Consider the following 22,533-nt stretch of genomic DNA (forward strand, 5'->3'; position numbering starts at 1 on the left):
GACCTTTTAATGGCTAAGTAAAATGATACCTTTTGTTTTTACCTCAGTAAAGAAAAAATAAATCCTATAAACTCTAGATTCTACTGCTTTCTATGTGCCAAAAAGCTCCCCAACTTCATTCAAAACCAATGGCATCAAGTAATTACAGCAAAACACAGCTTAGGGGTTTCCTGTAGAAAACTAACACATGGGATGTAAACACATGGGATGTCCTAACTAAAGACTTAAAAAACATTTTACAAGCATCAGAAAATAGAATTGCTTCAGTTTACAGGCTGAAAACTCAGAGCAAGGTTGAACTCATAAGACTGGCATAATCTACACCTCAGACTTTAATTTTTCTTAAGGGAGTCAAACACATAAATTCCTTTCCTTCCCCCTTCCCACCAAGACAAAAGTCATAATAACTGCTGGTCCTAAAAACATGTACCTAGAAAGAGTAATTAACTGTACAAAAAAGCTAGCAGTTCATATCATTCCAAAAACATAAAGACTGCTTTTTCTAAAGCAAATACATAAATCGTAACACTAGATTTTTGTTTTTTACCTAAGTCTTATTTTTTTTAATTCTTACCAAAGGATGTTTATTGGAGAGAGAAACAGATGCAGACATCAATGTGAGAAACATGGATCGGTTACCTACCCTATGTACCCCAACCAAAGATCGAACCTGTCCTGACCAGGAATCAAACCCGCAACCTTTTGGTGTATGGGAGTACGCTACAACTAACTGAGCCACCTGGCCAGGGCATGACCCTGGATTTTTATAACTCAGTGTATGATTATCTAAATGACAACAGAGAGTGGAAATGGTAGATCATAAAACATGCTCTTCCCATGTATGTGTGAGGCCTTGGGAATTTCAGACACAAGGTTAAAAGCAGTATCTAGTCAACAATCCACCCAACACTTGAAGTAACATTTTGAAATAACCACTTTAAATAGTTATTCTGGAATTTTCATCAGCAGAGATCACACAATCAGTCCATGGCACACTCAGACAACGTATCAGAAAAGATAAAATGTATGCAAGATGAAGAAAAGTGGAACACTGCAGTCTGAACAATAATTCTGGCGATTTTCAACTTGTGTACTGGTGTGCCATAAGAATTTTTAAAACGCTTAATACATGACTATTAAGTCGGAGACACTGACCTCTTTTCCCTTAAGATTGTCAAATGTAAAAATGACAGCAGCCAACACAACAAGAGCAGTCTAGTGTGAATGAATCAAAATTATACTTAGTTTTTTATTGGCTGAAAATCACTGCAGTACACAAACAAAGCCCCAAGAACTCAGGTTCCAGTTCACATATTCTGCATTAGGAGACAGGGTTCATACCAAAGTAGTTATACTAAATATCCATACTAATTACCAATAAGGGATTAAACAAATGAGCAGGAAAATATTAAAAGTTATTATTATTTTGTACTTGTTATGTACCCTGCAACATTGCAAAATGTATTTCCTAACTATGCTAACTATTTATAAATTACACAGCCCTCTACCTGTAACACAGTTTACCACAGACCAGCCCTAAATCGAGCCTGACTGGACAACTCGAATAAATTTACAGTATGTTCCTGATGGATTTCACTAGTAGAGTACGATCATACCAAAATGAAATGCTGTTGTGAGTCTTTAATTAGGAAAACAAGATATTTAGCATACTAATAATCAGAGATTAGCAATGGTGAAATTTGCCTTAAATTCACCCTGAACAAAATTTCTCTTTACCATTGGCCTGGAAAACTCAAGCTAAATGACTGCTTTGCCCACAGCTGCCACACAACGCCCATGCACCACACAAAGAGGAAGCCAGCGGCACTGCCATCTGAGAAAGGAACTGGGAGTCAGGGACAAAGGGCCCCTTCCAAGAGAATGATGCCCACTGCCCTCCGTCATCACACTCCTACGCGGCCTTGGATTACCAGAGGTGAGGTGACGTACAGCTACACACACAGCTGAAGGGCTGTGCTGCAACCACATCCACAGAATTTTGCTCCACAAATGGGGAAGAAAGATAATACCAGACATGGAAACATGGATAATATTATACATTCCAATATATTTACTGATGTGGTTTAACACATCCGGAGATCCCTCTCTCATAACACAGTTCTTGAATTGGGCACAGTGAGTACTTGTTAAGAGTATCTGAAACATAATAGGCTTGTCACTGTGACACTCACCAAAGTGTTCTTAAAAGAGCAGCATACAAAGAAAGCCCAGCACACTGGCAGAGATACTTCTTATACACGCTAGCTAACTGTGCTAACAACAAATCTACTGACATTCAAGACACAGTGCTGAGGATTAAGAGAAATGAGGATGGAAGTTAATACAGACTCTGTTATCATGAGTTTTTTAAACAAAGACACTGCATGATGGAGAAAAAGAAACTAAAACTTGTAACGATTAAGCTCAAATTTCAGATCAAAAGTACAGTTCTGTTAAGGATTTCAAATTATCTATCAACACATAGCTAATCTTGTCCTTTCCTCTTAATTTTCCACCATACTCAGTTCTTCATAGATATACAAATCTAGATGGTTTCCCAAAAGTAACTATAATTCTGTAGAAAGAATAAACAAAAAGACCAGACTAGGGAAATTTTTTTTCCTTTCCCCAACCTCTTTAACAGATTCTAAGAAAACATCATTAATCTAGTCATCCAGGAAAACATCAAGTATGAGAATGGAAAAGGAACAAAATGAATATAAATTCTAAATTGGGGGTGAGGGGGGTGACGCAGCACAACAAATGAGATATGAAATAAGGCAGATAACTAGCAATGGGTTTTTAAAACACCCAATTAAAAGCATTATTATGTAATGTCACTACCACTGTTTGATCATGAACCCACAAATTCTTAACTACCATAGCCAACTTCCTTATCAAACTATCTAAAGTTTATTTAAGAAAGTAATCTTAAAAAAAAAAAAAAAACTGCTAGTAAATTAACTTTTAAGAACCAATTCCACAACTACTACCCTGGTTAAACACCAAATGGATGTCGCTTTCCTGACTGGGGGATGGCGCAGGGGACTTTTTTTTCCCCAGAAACACCACATTTAATTCTCCCACTTCTTAGAAACATTTCTCCTCAGGAATGACAAAATATCATCTAATATACTCAAGAAATCCTACTGATGAAAATCAATTAAAATAAGCAGTTAAGACAAGAATTATAAGTTGGTGACTCTTTGGCCAGTTTTTATGGCAGTAACATGTTTTCTCTGGCCCACACCATATATTTTGTATAGTCATTTTTATTTATAATTAGTGGACAATATTTAGAAACCAGAACTCTGACTCCTCTATGAAAAATTAGGACACTGGGTGAATGGGCCACATTTGTTCCCATGTGGCAAAAATTGGCACCTACTTTGGAGTCCCTGGTTTAAGGCACCAATACTTTCAGCCTTGGGTACTAACCTTTTCCTCGACGGCCCTTCTTCAAAATCTGAAGAACTAACATCGTTGCTAGTAGAGGACACTTGGGATGCATCATCCTTCTCATTCTCTGACTGTTCTGATGCTGGTCCTAATCCCTTAGACTGGCCATTACCAAGGAGCCCTACAGGTGAGAAAAGGGGACAAACACTTAAATACATGACATCAGGAAGCAGCACTTAACCACAGTTAACCCTACAGAATGGCTAGTGATGGACAGAAAAGAATTTAAAGGCATATATCCCTTTTGAATGGGAAAAAGGTCATACCTCCTTTACTCTGAACATTTTACAGGAGTGAATGCCTACCAAAGAAAGCAATTTAAACAGTAAGAAATTCCAACAGAGAATTTTAATCATAATATACTGTAGGGTTCTCTTTTAAAGTACATAAACATCTTTTAGGTCTGGGGAGTGGAAAGGAAGACAGGCATCTCAAGTGTCACCAATTCAAACTAGTTATCCTTCAAAGGCTAAATATTTACTCTAAAAATTCTGAAGTCCTTTTTGGAATTGCCTTCAGGAACCAGTACCTGCCACACAAAAAGAAGCATTATTACTTTATAGCCGTATCTTAGTTTTTAACTAGAAATCCTGCTACCCAACTTTCTCTTCATAGCAATCCATTATACTAAACAGTCACCGTACCTGCCTTTGATTTTCTCGAAAGATAAAGATTGTCTTCGACTGCATGTATGTATGGCACCATGCAGAAGAGGGAGTCTTGGAGGCCCGGGACATGTAACCACATTGGAGAAAGGTTATGCCATGTGATATGGAAGTACAGTAGTCTCTAATCATGGTTCACTTATCATGGCCTCTCTGTATCGCAGGATTTATCGCGGATTTTTCGCTATATCGCAGGATTTTGCAGTGCTGTATATGTATGTTGTTAAAGTTACATAGGTTTAAGAGTGCAGAATAAATGTAAGGTTCCTACTTAGCAGGGGGCGGGAGGGGGGGTCTAGAACATAATACCCACAATAAGTGAAGTAATACTGTATTTTAATAAGCAGTAAGGCCACACTAATGGGTGATGGTTGAATAAAAAGCCTGGTGGGTCTTCCAGTGTTCAGATGTTCTTATTTCTAGGGTCCTGGATACAACTTAGGTTCTTCCCATGGGGGAAGCTTGTACCAACAAAAGTGTCCAGAGCGACTGGCCCCCAGTTTCACTGTCTAGTCACCAGCCTCAGGGATATCAGCAAGAATGCTAGCAAAGTATCTGTATTTTCATAGCCATGCTGTTCGCTCTTAAATAAAGCCAAATATGCAGGGTGATCTCTTGATTTTTGTTCTTCCCATCCTTCCACCAATTCTGTAAGCACTTAATTCCCTGTATTAAATAACTTTTGAGTTGAAAGAGTGGTTCCCATTAGTTACACCCAACATTACATAAAATACAGTAGGTAACATTTTCTGAAAGAACACAATACACTGCAACAAAACCCTGGGACTTGACTTATTTGTGCATGATTTCCCCAGTTATCTATTTTTACATCATTTCAGAGTATTTGTAATAACGTAAGGTTGGAAATCAAATACAGTGCAGTAAATACAATGCCATGGCTGTCACTGAGACATGTGGCTTTGGAAGTTATAACTACAATATGGAAATGAAAATATATACAATTTCAAAAGAAAATGTGGGGACTCTGCACTGTGAGGCAAAAAGAAAACATGACTGTGCAGAAATCTATGAGTCCAGGGCAGTGGTTCTCAACCTTCCTAGTGCCGCGGCCTTTTGATGCAGTTCCTCATGTTGTGGTGACCCCCAACCATAAAATTATTTTCGTTGCTACTTCATAACTGTAATTTTGCCACTGTTATGAATCGTAATGTAAATATCTGATATGCAGGATGTATTTTCATTGTTACAAATTGAACATAATTAAAGCATAGTGATTAATCACAAAAACAATATGTAATTATGTTTTTCCAATGGTCTTTGGCGACCCCTGTGAAAGGGTCGTTCGACCCCCAAAGGAGTCACGACTCACAGGTTGAGAACCGCTGGTCTAGGGGCAGAACTGTGGCCAACGTTTCAAAGATTAGAGCTGGGTTATCCATTACAGTGGCCACTCCTGGCTATTTGAAACATGGCTAGCATGGATGAGGAAATATTATTTAATTTTAATTAATTTAATACAATGTAACTAACATTGCATTAATAATTTATATTGATTAATTCTTGAAATTATTTGGATATATTAAGTCAAATATATGGAAATTAATTTTATCTGCTTTTTAAAGATTTTTTTAAATGACACTCTAGAAAACTAAAACTACATACACTGGTCGAAATTATGTCTTTATTTATCAGAGCACCTTTAGTAATGTGACATTATGGGGCAGGGGGGTATGCCAGACCACCAAACAGTATGAAAATACAGATAACACTTAACAGAGTCAGGAAACTGGCCCAGAGATATAATAATTCATATTTGTAAAGGGAGGGAGGGAGGGAGGGGAGATACGGGAATTGCCATACTTGAATAGAAAATTCCAAGTAAAAATTCTGGTTACATACAGTATGTAAAATTAATAAGAAGAAAAAAGCAGATATGCATCTTAAAGATGTGTACTCTTGGTGGCGTCCCAATTTTTAAATAGTACATAAGTATATAAAGGAAAATAAAGCAGGAAAGGAGGGAGGAAATATAAATTCATCCATTTATTTTGTTAACACCTCCCATATGCCAGGAATACAGGCATATCAAACAAAATCTGAATTCCAGTGAAAGGAAATAGATCAACACACGCACATGGAGGTACCAGTTAGTAGTATGTGGTACTTATAGGGCAAGAAAAGGTGATAGGGGAAGGCAATGAATATGAATCAATGAAGCCAGCAAGCAAGCCTGCAAGACCAGCACAAGAAGAGCAAAGTTAGAATTTGCAATATGTCTAAAAACAAAATACATTATTTAATAGCATGTTATTTATTCAGTCTCTGTGAATTCAAATGTATTTTGAGTTTTTTCCTTGAGGTTGGTTTCTAATTTCAAGCCATTGTGATCTGAGAAGATGCTTGGTATGACTTAAAATTTCTTGAATTTGTTGAGGCTTGTTTTGTGTCCTACCATGTGGTCTGTCTTTGAAAATCTTCCACGTGCATTTGAAAAGAATGTGTATTTTCCTTCTTCGGGGTGGAAGGTTCTGTATATATCAATTATGTCCATTTGATCTAGAATGTTGTTCAGTGCCACAATATCCTTGTTGAGTCTTTGCTTAGAAGATGTCCACTGCTGCCAGTGAGGTGTAAAATCCCCTTACTATGAGTGTGTTGCTGTCGATATTTTTCTTGAAGTCCTCCAAGAGTTTCCGTATATATTTGGGTGCTCCTATGTTGGGTGCATATATGTTTACGAGATTTATATCTTCTTGATGGATTAGTTCCTTAAGTATTATGTAGTGTCCTTCTTCTTGTCTCTGTATGGCCTTTGTTTTGAAATCTATTTTGTATGATATAAGTATTGCTATCTCAGCTTTTTTCCCATGTCCATTTGCTTGGAATATTTTTTTCCATCCCTTCACTTTCAGTCTGTATAGATCTTTTGTTCTGAGGCAGGTCTCTGGTAGACAGCATATATGTAGGTCATGTTTTCTTATCCATTCAGCTACCTTTGTCTTCTGATTGAGCATTTAATCCATTTACATTTAAGGTTATTATTGATATGTACTTATTCATTGCCATTTTTTCCCTTTGTACCTCTGTTCCTCTTTCTCTCTTTTTCTTCAGCTTCTTAAAGCAGTTCCTTTAGCATCTCTTATAATGCTGGTTTGGTAGAGATGTACAGTATTCCCTCACTTATCACGGGTATTACGTTCCCCCCCCAGAGTAGGAACCTTACATTTATTCTACACTCTTAAACCTATGTAACTTTAACAACATATGTATACAGTACCACAAAATCCCGTGATACAGCAAAAAAATCCATGATAAATAATTAAATATAATATTTTTTAAAATCCTGCAATACAGTGAAGCCGCAATAAGTGAACCACGATATGTATTCTCTCATCCTTTTTTTTTTTTTGGTCTGGAAAACTCCCTATTTCGCCCTCCCTTTTAAATGAGAATCTTGCTGGGTAGAGTAGTCTTGGTTACAGACCTTTGCTTTTCATTATCTGGCATATTTCTTGCTATTCCTTCTTGCTTATAGTGTCTCTGTTGAATAATTAGCTGATAGCATTATCAGAGCTCATATGTTACTAGCTGTTTCTCCCTTGTTGCCTTTGAGATTCTCTCTTTGTCTTTAAATTTTTCTGTTTTAATTATGCTGTACACCTTGGAGTAGGCCTCTTTGAGTTCATCTTGTTTGGGACCCTCTGTGCTTACTGGACTTGTATGGCTTTTTCTCTCATCAAGTTAGGGAAGTTTTCTGTCATTGCTTTTTCAAACAGGTTTTCTATCCCTTGCTCCTCTTCTCCTTCTGGTATCCCTATGATACAGATATTACGTTTCATGTTGTCCTGCAGCTCCCTTAAACTCTCTTTGTTCCTTTTGAGTCTTTTTTTTTTTTTTCATTTTGTTGTTCTATCTGGAAATTTTTTTCTACCTTGTCCTCCAGCTCGCTGAATTCAATCCTGTTTCACCTAACCTGCTTTTAATTCCTTCTACTATATTCTTCATTTCAGATACTGTGTAGCAGTGTAATTTCCAATAGCCAAGTGCTGGAAACAGCTTAACTGCCCATCAGTAAATGAGTGAATCAAGAAATTATGGTACAGCCCTTGCTGGTGTGGCTAAGTGGATTGAGTGCCAGTCTGTGAACTGTGAAGGGCCACCGGTTAGATTCCTGATCAGGACACATGTCTGGGTTGTGGGCCAGGTCCCTAGTTAGGGGCATGTAAGAGGCAACCAATCAATATTTCTCACCCTCTCTGTCTCCCTCTCTTCTGCTCTTTCTAAAAATAAATAAATAAAACCTTAAAAAAAAAAAAAAACCTGTGGTACATTTACATAATGGAATACTATGCAGTAGGAAGGAAGAAGGAGCTCCTACCTTTGGGACAGCATGGATGGAACTGGAGAGGATTACGCTAAATGAAATATGCCAGCTGGTGAAAGACAAATACCATATGATCTCACCTATAAGAGGAACCCAATGAACAAAACAAACAAACACGCAAAACAGAACCAAGGATAAGGAAACAAGGAACAGACTGACAGTGACCAGAGAAAGGGGAGGGGCATAAGGGAAGGAAAAAGGGGAAAGGTCAAGGAACATGGACAATAGGGTAGGGACTGACCTGACAGTGGAGTGTGACTGGGCAGGGGAGAGCAATGGGGGAAAATTCGGATAACTGTAACTGAATAAAAAAAAATTTTTTTAATTAAAAATACAAAAACAAAAACCAGTGGTGATGGTGTTGATGAAGAAGGGGGAAGAAGAGGTGCTTATTTTGAAAGTATATTTGGATCAAGGATGAAATAAGGAAAGACTACACGCCAATAGGTGAAGTGGAGAAGAAACACTGCTGTACCCACCCTTCAGTACATAACAAGATTTTAAGTATTTCCTGAGTGAGTAAGCAGTGAGTGAGTGAGTGATTTAGCAAGAAAAGTTAAGCTATTCAGTGACAGCTATACACTCGTTCTTCTAACAAGAATCTCAGTAGATGGTTGTAAATGGTAGTAGTGATTTCTCAGACTTGAAAATGAATCTAAAGCCACCTGGAAGGCTTACTCAAACACAGTCCCCTAGGCCTCAACCCATTCTATCCTATTCTAAAAAATTACTAGATGGTGCTGGATGCTGATTTTGGCGGGTCCAGGGACCACCTTTTGAGAACCACTCTTATAGGAGAAAGCAAGGCTCAAACCAGTAACAGAACTGGTTGCCCTAAAACACTATAAAGCTTCGGGTAAGTGTGAATGAAATACCAGAAAACCAATTATGACTGTACAAACTCTCATCATATACTCAATCCCTAAGTTCTGCATGGGCATTCTGCCACCTTTTATCAATAATTTGTGAAGTGAAAATCAGGTTGCTAACAAAACTTATCACAAAGCTGTAAGAGCCAGCTAATGACAATTACAGACTTTTAAAAAGTAACATGCTGGAAAAAGTGATCATGTCTAAGAGACATCAATGTAGAAAGGAATATGTTTCTTCTCTCCAAACAACTGACTGTCCAAGCACAAATGCAGCGAAGCTGAATTATGAAATTTCAGATGGAATGGGGAATTTTATTAACAGACTATATGTGAGCGCAATGTGAGGCAAACAGGTGAGGATGCTCTGAAACACTAAGGCAAGACTGAGCTGGGTTCAAAGGAAGCCCTCACAATAATCTCTCCTCAGAGCTCTGAAATTTCCCCCATTCCAAGGATACACAATGACTGATTACCTCAACTACAAGAGACGGCTTGCTGACTGACTTTCCAGATTAGAAAAGCGGGGCTCATGCATAAGAAATTGATTGCCTGTTATGCAAATTGCAGGGCCTCAGCTTTCCCTAGCCTTTATAAGAGGTGAGACTGACTTGTTCTGCATATGATCGACTTTTTCAATTTGTGTACTCCCATCCCGTATATGTCAGCACAAAGAAAATTTACATTTATTTTTAGTCTACATGGTTGGATAAATCTGGACGCTCTCTCCCTCTCCCCCCCCCCCCTCTCTCTCATCGCCCCCACCCCCCCCCACATCTCTGGTACACTGCCTACCCCCTTTGGTTTTGAATGTTTTCATCCAAATCGTACTGAAGAGCCAGGTCAGCAAGATGGAATATGATGCCACAGGGCAGAATAGCCATTATTATAACATTCTACCAGCTAATGGGTGCTGCCTCTTCCTTCCCCTAACAAAGCCCTGGCAACCATTTTTTATATTATTATTTTCAGTCAATGAGAAATGATGAAAAAGTATCCCCTCCTGCAAATACAAATTGGTTTTATTTTTCTAAACCCTTCCCCCAACCTACACACAAACCTTTGTTGGGGAGAGGAGGTTAAACTGAGGAAACTCAATGGTCCAAAGATTCAGTCTCCCCACATTAGCATTTGTTCTCCTTTATTAATATTCAGTAGGGTGAACTGAATTTAAGCATGTCTATTGTCTTTCACAAAAGCAATAAATATGAGCTGAAAATTCCAAATCACTGCAGTAAAGGCTGCCTGGGGACTTCCTGCAACCTTGGCTAGTCTCCGTCAGCTGACAGGAGCAGCGTGTCACAGGGAGACTGCACACCCACCACAGCAGCAGTGCCCATTCTCACACACTGAGGAACCCAAAGAAATCCGACAAAATAGAACCCTGTCATCCAACTCAGGAGCTTTTCATCCCAGCTTCCAAATTTAGCAAGAAATGAAATGGTGAAGGCCATACACGAAAAACTATCTTCTTTCTAAGCCTGGAACAGCAGCAGCAAAGGGGAATAAGAATTTCTGTTCTTGGAGCTGGAGATACATGATCTCCCTCTTGCCTTAATGTAAGGGGAGTTGGGGAAATTGAAACATAAATGAGGGCAAAGATTCCTTGAGCTGAAGGAACTTCAACTAAGCAACTGATGCAGGCAGCAGATTTTAGAACACAAATGCTTACAAAGAAGGTGATTCTTTACTAAATATCTGAAAAAAAGGGACTAGAATATACATACAGTCTTTATAATTTTATATTTTAGACACAAAGAAGTTTCACTAGTCCTCCCATTAGCTATGCATACATGACAATACAAAACCAAAGAAAAATCTAATGCCTCTATTTCACAAAAGCAATGCTTAGAGAAGGGTTAAAGAGAAAAGAAAAACAAGGAGACTTTGAAGCTGTCCCTGAGCTTCCAAAACATCTGGAGCACACCAGACGTATTACCATATTAGGGAGAGTCAATGTATTTGGCTTTGTTGTAGAAGGGATGCACAAAAGGTAATTCATTATTATAGAGCCAATGCCCGTCTGTCACCCTGTCACTGTGAGACAAGGTATCACATTACATATTAAACAGTCAAGCATCCAAAGACAGCGTTCATTTCCAGCAGCTGTGTGTGTGTGTGTGTGTGTGTGTGTGTGTGTGTGTGTGTGTGTGTGTGTGTGTGTGTGTGTGTTGGGGGATGGGGTGGCTGCAGCACTGAGTTGAGAGAAAATTATAAAAGCAGCACCCTTGGATGAGGTAGAACCCTCTCTGAGGTATTCAAAATGTATAGCTTGCTACCATTACTAGGGAAAAAGACAGCCTATTTTGAGAGAAAAATTGTATTGTTTGTTTTGCATTTGGATGCCAGAGAAAATCTGGCGCAGGCCAGCTTCTCAGGTTCAACAGGAATATGGAGTTTAAACCCAACTATATGCATTCAGGTCAGCAGCTAAGCTTTTCGATCTACCCTAGGGTACAGGTCCAGGGAGAGGGGTGAGCAATGCAGAGATGTCAGTGAAGCCAAGCCCAGGCTGGTCCACTGACATCCTCACCACCTCAAACCACGGAGAGGGTTGAAAACAAATGACAATCATGAGGCGTGATGTCACTGCACAGTCATGGTCAGCGAAGCACAAACGAAAGAGGTTTAATAGCTCGGCTTATGGAAAATAATTATCCTTTTCCCTCAGGAGAACAGCCCCTGAGCAGACTAAAACTCCTCTTTGTCTACTCTCAAATCAGCTAGGGAGAGACTTACCATTCCAACAAGAAAATGCAATCCAAAAAGAGCCAGGGGTCAAGAGTCCCAAGATAACAGGGGCAACACGGTTTTTTGTTAGTTTAACACCCAGAAAGTCGAAAAGATTCAATACCACAGAAGCCCTTCACAACCACCTGAACTTCATTCTCCACAAAACCTTCTTGGGGATTCTAAACCTACTTCACATGCTCAATTTTTTTCCAGAGAGAAAGTGTTAAGATAAAAACCTGACAGAGTGATAATAACATGGAAAAGTTAGGCCACTGGGTAAGCACAAAAAACACCTGACACCACCACCCCCCTTTCTCTCTCTCTCTCTCTTTCTCCCCCCACCTCTCTCTCAAGGAAATGGCTACATTTGAGTCAAGCAGGAAAAGAGACAGACAGAAGCACCCTTGAGCCCAGAAGGCAATTCCTTCACTTTCAGACACAAAGGAACAAGCCCAACAGACATGTCACATTTACACACAGGAAAGGTGACCAGATCCTTGCTATTAAGAAAATGGCCCTATTCTAATTGTCTGAACCTCAAATGAATGAAGAACATCAAAAGACAAAAGATGTTTCCTTCACAAGTCCTTACCAGGAGTCATCAGAGGAGAGAAAACACTCATCGTGGACAGGAGGCTCGAAAACCATCGAAGAGCCACACCTGAACTTCAGTCCATACTAAAGGCACCCCGTGATCTCCACGACAGATTTCTAGACCAGCTGAGAAGATACTGAAACTCTGAGGATCGCAATACTGAGCAAAACATACTGTGCATTCGGGCACAGCTCCCTTACTTCTTTGGGGGAAGGACTCTTCCAACCTCTACACTCTCTCCTCCTTTTCACTCATTATTCAACCTTAACATGATTTTTATGACAATCAGGAGGGATAGTATCCTGAATAACAATGATTATTAAAATATAAACATCCACATTGCTCTATGAGAAGCTGTACTTTTGTATTCAATCATCGTTAACTCCTCTATCCCAGGCCAGAACTCCTCTAGGTCCACATCCATCTCAACACCTTATTAATTTTATACTGGCAAACCAGTCAAGTATGCCTACCAGGCAACCCAGTTATAACTGTCGATCAAAATCAGGAATCCTTAGAGTCCTCTGGACATGCAACTCAAGCTTCCACTAAATAAAAGGGTTCCACTGTAGATGGGCCAGTATTGCATACCCCAGAAGTCCACATTCAGAAGAATAGTGATTAAAGACAATGTTGGGCTGGTGCGAAATGGGCTGCAGAACAATGGCATCGTTGCAGAGCAGGATAGAGGTAAACAGGGGCCTTTTTCAAGAAATTCTGTTAGTTAGATAATGAGAACAACATGTTCAATGTTTTATGTTCAGATAACCTGACATGCCAAAATCCAATTTTACAAATCATGAAATTAGCACTTCTCAAAAGATTTCCATATACGTACACAGTATGTTCTCAGCTAGTGATATTCTCAGAGTTAGTACTATTCTACCTTTAAGTAATTACGATGTGTCTATGTGTATATAATTTTTAAGCTTCACATTATCCTTACATTTACCCACACAGATGTAAGTTATCAAAAGAAATAGGCTCTCAAATTTATTAGCAAGTCTCTACAAAGTTAAGCAAAACTGACTTTTACGCAAACCCACAAATCCCATTGAGTTACTAGTTTGTATACTAGTCTGTGATGACAAATGGGCACAACTCAAAATACCTTGTCCCAACTGACATGACCGACCAGCCGATTGGGTAAGTAAATAGTCACACCCTACCACTAAACCTCTCTGGCTGCCTTTATTCCCTAAGACAATAACAATGGACCCCCATAGAGGTTCTAAGTGGTTTTGTCTGTAGCAAGCCTGGCAAGAGCAAAGTTTCCCTGCACCTTCATCACCTCACTCACATACAGACCAATCAACTGTACACTGACTTTTTAGATGACTATAAGGAAGGATTAAGTGGGCTATTTAAAGTAAAAACAAAACAAAACAAAAAAACCCTGAGAGCAAACAAGTTCAGAGGCCTATTGCCTCCCACAACACCCTTCTTTCCCAGACTGAAATCGAATGGAAGCAGAACAGAAAGCAGAGTTCCAAGCATGTGGCCACAAGAATCTGCAAAGATTCGAGGCACCTAAAAATAAATGGCTCCTAAAATTCATTTGTTTTTATCTATTAATACAAATATGAATTAATACACAAAATATGGGAGAAGAATCGAGAGCACTGGAAGTTTAAAGCTTTAAGGTCTAACCTAGAACTACTGGTATCCATTTACATGCCTCAGTTTCCTCCATCTTTCAAGGAAAGATGTAGAGAAAGTCTGAAGGGAAATAAAAAACCATCATGCTATTTATAAAAGAAACCAAAGCTATGGTGAGGATGAACTAATTAACTTTAAGCAAACATCTATTATTAAATGCTGGGAAATGATCATATGCATTGGTAATAAAGGAAAGGGATCAGCCATAGCTACATGGTATTCAGACCCCCGACAGAAATGTCTAAATTCATACAAGCCTGAATAAAACTGCAGATTTGGTCAAAATGGTCAACAGAGCTGAATGCTTTAAGAGCGACATTAATTCTCTCTTGTAAATTTCCACAGTGCCTTTGCAGGAGCCACCATTGCCCCTAGGGAGGATATCAAAGCTAAAAGAATGTTAATATTAAGCAAATCACAACACTTTTTACATACTCATATACATAGCACCTAGCCATCCATAATGGATTTAATCAGGACCCCAGCAGGGAAACCCACAAAAGGCCTATTTCTCCAACAAAAGCCATACCAGCCTGAAACAAATCTAGAGCTATTTGGTTTTTATTTTATTTATAGGAACAGACCTTCTATTCCAGGTTCCTCAAGATAAGCCACCAAAAACTGCACCTGACAGACCCGTGGAGCAGCCATCCTCAGAGCCGGATCATTGCAGAGAGACAGAGAGGAAGGAGGACAGAGGGAGGGAGGGAGGGAGGAAGGAAGAGCTCGGAGAGGCAGGCTCCAGAGCACTTGTCAACAATCCTCCCGGTACGTAATAAGCAGGCAGCAGTGCAGATTCCGCCAGTGCAGATTCCGCGCGGCAATAGGACAGCCGAGCAGCACCAGGAGGGGGGAGAGACAAGGAGAGAAGGTTATTTATGTGCAAAGGAGGGAATCTAACACCCAAGAGGAGGGGTCTGGGGCTTTTATTCCCCCTCCAGATAAATTACAATAAAAAAAAAGGAAAAGAGCGACTAGCTTTTTATCGTGCAATTCCCCCAACCTGCAATGCAGACAAATCCTTATTTTAGGATTGGGGGGGGGGGGGGGGTGTGCGCGCACCTCTGATGGGAGCAGTCCAGACTTCTTTATGTCCAGTCTGTCAGACTGTGTCCCCCGCTCCATGCACACACTCCACCCCCATGGGCAGCAGGGGGTCCATGGCACATTTTCAATGGCATCTCTTTTTAATATCATAATCTGTATCATTCAGCACTTGCTTTTTATTTATTTTTATTTGTTTTTTGGCTGGGAAACCTGGGCAGCTCTCCAGACAGACTGCAGAAATCTCTTTCCACATGCTCCTCCTTGAGCTCCCTCCCCCTCCCTCCAACTCCGGCTACGAGGGTGCTTCATTACTTATGTGAGGACCGAATGGGCCACAGCTGCCCTCCCCACCCCAACACATAGACACCCCACCCCCAGGCTCATAAATTCATCTAATCTAATAAAACAGAAGCTGTTTTCCCTCGTTTTTTCTTGAGGATCTTTCACAAAACAGGCTCTGTGGACTGGCAGCTGCGAGCAGGGTGAAAAAGGCAAGAATCCAACAAGGCTGGCCAGTTCCCTGGCCTCAGATAACTGGAGCTTGCATCTCCTTTCATATGTCATAAGCTTTTTGGTTTTTAAAGCCAATTCTTTTGAAGCTTTTGAACTTCAGCTGGCAATTATAATATCTAAAACACATGTTCTGAACACCATCCCACAGTTTCCTCTTTATGCTCTTCCAAAGGGAAAAAAAGATGGTGCATCACTCTCAAAGAACCCACACATCAGAAGTTTTCCTCACAGATTTCATACAAGGGAACTGGGAATAGAATGCCCCTTACTATTACTTTTAGTCTGTTGTTGTTATTTAACCAATGAATAAGCCCCTTCTGGGCTTCACACAGGTTAAGTTATGTAGACCTCACAAAACCCCTGAAGATGTTGGCTTTACTCAGGGCATACAGCCATCAAATCACCAGGGCTTATCTACCTGTCTCACTTCTAAACAAAAAATGCCAGAAGGTAGGTGATTGTCTTCCCTAATTTCTACTTAATATCCACCACTTTAAAATCAGACTTACAGCCCTGGCCAGGTAGCTCAGTTAGTTACAGTGTTGACCCAATATGCTAAGGTTACAGGTTCAATCCCTGGTCAAGGCACATACAAGAATCAACCAGTGACTGGGGGGAGGGGAACAAGGGGGAGAAAATTGGAACTGTTGTAACAATATAATCAATAAAAAACATTAAAAAAAAAAAAGAATCAACCAGTGAGTACATAAATAAGTGGAACAATATCTCTCTCTCTCTCTCTCTCTCTCTCTCTCTCTCTCTCTCTCTCTCTCTCTCTCTCTTTCAAATCAAAAAATAATTTTCTTAAATCAGAATTACAGAAACCTGATACAATCCCCCACTTTATAGGGGAGTAAACCAAGGCATATGAAGGTGTGGTTCTTAAACAAGATCACAGAGCCAGTCCCTTAAACAGTCTTACCAAACTGAAGACCATCCGTGAATCCTGCAGTGTTTGGGGGCAGGGACAAGTGACACCTGAAACAACCTTAGGATACAATTCCCTGTGGAATATCCGATTGGAAAATCCCTCTCCTTTCCTTCCACACCCAGGGTGGGCCCCACAGAGCAGACCCTCATTGACTTCTCTCCAGTGACAGGATATTCCTATCATATTGAACAACTGTTTGGCAGGGGTCCCACTGCACCATAAGTCATACACAGTCAATTAAAGGGCATTTAAGGGATGACTGTTTGGCCTTTTTTCCTCTTCTTTCTGCTGGAACCTGTTTTTTGGTGCTTTGCTAATCAAAAGCACCCAGAAGAGAGAATTGGAAAGGAACTAAGAGGCAGATCTTGGATGCATGGTAATTCTAAGGAAAGGTTAAGGAACAATTGGCCAGAAATGAAGCTTGAGACTCATCAATGGAAATGTATCTCCAACCATCTGACAGGAGTGCGCACAGGCAACAGAGTTCGTAGCCATCAGCAGTATTCTCCCTGACGTCACTGCTGCTTCCTCTTCCCAACAACTAAAGAAGTTAACGAGGAACTGAAATGAAAAAGGTAAGACCTAACAGGATGATGGCCCCAGGCTGCTTTTACTTCCAAAACCATTACCAGCATCTGATTGCTCTCAGTATTTCCTAAAATAGATGCTTAGATAGTTCAGTGTATCCAACTCTGGCCTGTGGTCAGCAAGGAGAATTGGAAAACTCTTGCCTATGAAGGTCAGTAGGTTTGGACTGTTTAGATAAAATGCTGGTTTACCAAAGAGGAAATATATCAACAGTACCAGACAGACTAACAACACCCTCTGGGAGACACACAATAAAACTGACAGCTAGGTTCAGTTCAAGAATAGCAACACAACCCTCACTATTTAAATTATTAAAAAAGAGAGAGCACATAAAGGGTGATACTGGCAAGGACTATTTTTTCTTCCAAGTTAATATGAGTACCACCAGCTAAAGCTTAAATTGTCAAAGATTGGAGCAAGCACCAATTCCTAAATAAAGACCTCTCAAATATTATCAACTTCAGTGTTCCCAATTTTGTTTAATTTTTAATAATAAAAAATATCTGCAGCCCTGACTGGTGTGGGTCAGTGAGTTGGGTGTCATTCTGCAACCAAAAGGTCGCTGGTTCAATTTATAATCAGGGCACATGCCTTGGTTGCGGGCCAGATCCCTGGTTAGTGGCAAGCAAGAGGCTACAAGAGACGTTTCTCCTGCATAGTGATGTTTCTCTTTCTCCCTCCCTTCTCCTCTCTCTAAAAATTAATTAATTGATTGATTAACCATTAATTAATTCTTTAGGGGGGAAAAAAGAATGAATATCTGCAAACCCACAGCGAAACACAATTACTAAAAATTACTTATGTGCTCTTCCCTTCTCATTTAATTATTTTTTAAGTTACAGCACAAATATGTACATCTAAATAGTATATTATTTTCCTGTGCATGACTATGAACGTCACAAAAAGGGTATCACACCGTGTTTGGTCTTAAGAAGGTTTGTTTTTTTCCCTACTCAACATTAGTTGATTAAGATCCACCCAAGATTTATCTTAATCTTTGCCCATTCATTTTCACTATTATTTATCATACTCTATTCTATGAATATTCCACAATTTATTTTGATTCTCTTGTTCTAAAATGTTGCTCGTCTATTGCTATCACAAACCATGCTGCAGTCTTCTGCTTGCCCCTGGAAAACAGGTGCTAGACTTGCTCTGAGATACACACCTAGGAGTAGAATTATTAAAAATTCTTCAATATGTAAATACCCAAATTTACAAGTTAACGCCATATCAGTTTCCAAAGCAGGTGTCAATTTTCACCTGTGCACAGCAATGTATCATAATCTCTATATGTTTAAATATAAAGATCTCCTATTACTGAAGACTCGGGAGAACAAGGCACTTCGATTGCTTCTTCAGAAGAGAATAGATTTTCAGAAAGGATGCCCTACCTTAAGAAATGCTGTGTGCCAGCCAGGGACATGGCCACCATCCCACCCAGTTATCACCTAAACACCAGGACATCTGAGGACATATTTTGCTGGTGAGAGCTTTGGAATCGAGAACTTATCATACATACATAACTATTTCACTACTTCTGAGTTGTGCCAACTCCAGGAGCCACTGGCTGTACTTTGCCTTTTAAAAATACATGACTGGAGCAAACCCCAATGTAGGACTTAAATAAAATGTGAGAGAGCAATTCATTTGCACGTCTTAATCAAATCTGGATATCTAATAGCACTCTGTGTTGATTAATTAAAGAACCTGCTGCCTCATAAGTGTTAAGACCTTATTTAATTCATGTATCAAATCAAGAAGTTAGTGCATACTGAGAGTTAGGACACATTTCATAAAGGAAAGACATGCCTTACAGAGTTGGAACAATTCTGCAGCATTCCTTATCATTCAGATCTGCCTCCAAAAACTCCAATTTTCTGCTACCTATACAAATTACTGCATACAAAAAATGGCACCTTAGCATCTCGGCTGTATGCAACTCATAACAACTTCCCCAAACAATGCTTATTATAAAAGAGGGGTAGGGATGTAGTGGATTTCCCTGTATGAGAAAAGGGCATAGTTTTACAGTCTGATAATTTCATATAGGAAATCAGAAAATTTTAATGATCATACTGCATTAGTCATGCTTTCATAAAGATATGTTATTTGGAGTGAATTACATAGATTGATCACATCACCTAGATTGTGATAAAAAGCCAATGCAGAGACGTAATCCACTCTGCTAATATTTGACTTTCAAAATATTATTGAAGTGTGGGCATTTTACAGCAGCCGTCATAATAATAATAAACATTACTTGTTAGATATTTAAATGAAAGTTAATACACTGGCAATACACCAAGCAGAATTAGGTACACATGGAGTCTGGCTTGGACTCTTTCCAAGAGGGCTTGGTAATTCCTGAAGCACCAACAGCACTCGACTAACTGTATAATTCATGTGGCTGGCTCTATAGCCAACTTGACTTCAAGGTCACATTGTACAATTACAAAATAATACTAATAATTACAAATACACAGTAGGGAGATCTGGGTTACGTGACTGTATATTAACTGGTGAAACAAACTTAGTTTAGTCACTAATACCAATGAAATGGCACTACAATGAAACCAGGAAATTCAAATTAGAAAGCTGTCAGAAAAGACAATGTTCCATCAGACTTTTTTAATTTAAAAAAAAAAAAAAGTGGTTTATTTGGTCAGCATCTAGCTACAAACCTTAGTGGTATATAGCACACACCACACAATACAGACAAGGTTGCCTGTTTCTAATCCAAGTTTTACTCATCAACTGCCTGAATTTTAAAGAGAATCACTGAAAGCATTCTGGGACAACTATGGTTAGTTTATTAAGGCTGATTATACATGTAAAGGGGTTAGTAGTACATGTAAGTGCTACCTATAGAGTATGCCTTTAATAAACTTTGGTGCTAATAAACTACCCAAAATTTTTGTTCAATATATTCTTTAAATCATTTGATTATAAAAAAGAAACCTAAGATAAAATATATGTTAGCCTTTAACATAATATGAAAATGATTCAGGTAATACATTTGAAAAGGTAAGCACAGGCCCTGGCTGGTGTGGCTCAGTGGATTGAGCACTAGCCTGAGAACCAAAGGATTGTTGGTTCAGTTCCCAGTCGGGGCACATGCCTGGATTGAGGACCAGGTCCCCAGTTGGGGGCACGCAAGAAGCAACCAAACATTGATGGTTCTCTCTCTCTCTCTTTCTCCTTCCTTTTCCCTCTCTCTAAAAATAAATAAAAAACCTTTTAAAAAAAAGTGAGCACAGAAATAATGCCAAGTTAAAAAAGATTATCAACATTGAGATTATTCTGAAAACATGAGCCACAACAGCAAAGAGTAAAATTCAATCAGAATCTCAACATGGGTAATTTTATCGACTGAAGAATAATAAATAATGGAAAACTGTGATGGGGGAACACCCCCCCCCCAAAAAAAACCCGGAATTTACTTATAAAAAATTGTGTATTTATTCTTACATGTTTAAACTTCAGTCGCCTTCAAACTACTCCCCATTTGATGCAGTACACCTATGGAGACATTTTTTCCACTGTTCAAAACAAGTTTTGAATACTCAATTTTGATGCCTTTTATTGCTTCTGCCATTTTTTGTTTCACCACTTCCACACTGGCAAAATATTTCCCTTTGAGGACTTCTCTCATCTGGAGACAAACAAAAAGTCACTGCAGGCAAGATTGGGTGAATAGGGAGGGTAGGGCACAGGGGTCATGCCCGTTTTTGGTCAACAACTGCTGAACACTCAGCACTGCATGGGTAGGTGCACTCATAAATCACCCAGCATGAAATGGGCAAATGCATTGGAAGAGTCTTCAAAAAAATTCACTGAAGCTCAATGCAGCCTCTCACAACACCACCAGCTGGTACACTGATACAGATGGATTCCTAGAACATACCCCTAGCAGTGGGAGCCTGTACTACAAGGGGCCCACACTCCAGAAGACAATTCTGGGGTTGTTTTGGGTCCCCCCACCTCATGTTTTAAAAGTACTGAAATGAAGCCCTGACTCAGGTCACTACTGAAGAGTAGCTAATCACGTTTTCAAACCTCTGATTCTGACAAAACCTACACTCCTGTAAACGCTAGTTTGAAACTCAGCACTTCATTTCTAGAAATAATACTAAGAAATTAACCAGAGAAACAAAGATTTATGAGCAAGGATCTTAACACGGTTAAATTATCTGTTGCTTCTTTTATGGGTTTAAATCCTGTGTCTATTAAAAAAAAAAAAAAATAACACTTCTAGTTAGCTTCCTGAGCCATGTAATAGACTGACCAGCAGTGCTTTGGTTTTCAAATCTGACTGTACGCCATGACAGACAGTCCATAAAGGCGTTGGGGTAGCTGGCGTAGGCTCTGCATGTATGGAAAATGACACACCCTCTTTATTACTGGAACTCTAAAACCTCAGTGCCTCTGCACATGTTGTTCCCTCTTTTAGAATATTCTCTCCTCTCTCTGCCTAGAAAGCTCCTGTTCCTCTTTCTGGTCAGCCTCCAGTGACAGCCACCACATGCAGGTGCTACTTCAAATGCAATACCCACAGAGACAAGCAAACACTGACATGCCATGTTCCATAAACAAGAGGATCTTGTCTTGCTTTTCATAATCACCCTCAAAAACTAGACCACATCTAAAGAAAATGGCTGAGGCCTAACAAAGGCTGTTGGAAGAGAGTCGGTTGCTGCCTACGGCCATTTCAGGCCTTCATAAGCCTGAAGCGCTCTGCCTCCAAGGCCCCGTTTTACAGCTCACCAAGTGTTCTAAGGTCCCCCTTTCTTTCCTTCCAGGAGAGAAAAATGTTCCCAAGAATTATCTCTGTGTTTACAAGTATGTGGCTAGAAACACCCCTGTTAATTTATAATAAACTGATCTCTCAGAATTCACTGAAAAAAATAGAAATTCTTGGGAAATTGTCTTCAAATTTTCACATGAAATAAAATTAGAACATTCATAAATCTAACGCTTAATAATTTTACATTATGTTTTCTAGACACTTAACTTCTTATTAATTTCAATTTTAAAGTTTTCTTTGTTTTAGAGCCAATGATTTCTTTGTCTGTAAAGCTGTTCTGTATTTTCCTCAAAGTATTTAATCTTATATCCTGCTTAAAGTC

General features: G+C 39.4%; 1 protein-coding gene across 1 annotated transcript in view; it reads right to left on the bottom strand.

The window, feature by feature from the left end:
- Positions 1–22,533, bottom strand: part of JARID2 (jumonji and AT-rich interaction domain containing 2) — a 259,462-nt gene that overhangs the window by 90,700 nt on the left and 146,229 nt on the right. Inside the window, exon 3 of the mRNA XM_090269793.1 lies at positions 3,439–3,580. Within this exon, the coding sequence (XP_090125919.1) occupies positions 3,439–3,580 (142 nt within the window). The remainder of the gene's footprint in view (positions 1–3,438; positions 3,581–22,533) is intronic.

Source organism: Furipterus horrens, unplaced genomic scaffold (genome assembly GCF_987537825.1).
Source record: "Furipterus horrens unplaced genomic scaffold, mFurHor1.1.pri manual_scaffold_3, whole genome shotgun sequence".
Taxonomy (NCBI): Eukaryota; Metazoa; Chordata; class Mammalia; order Chiroptera; family Furipteridae; genus Furipterus; species Furipterus horrens.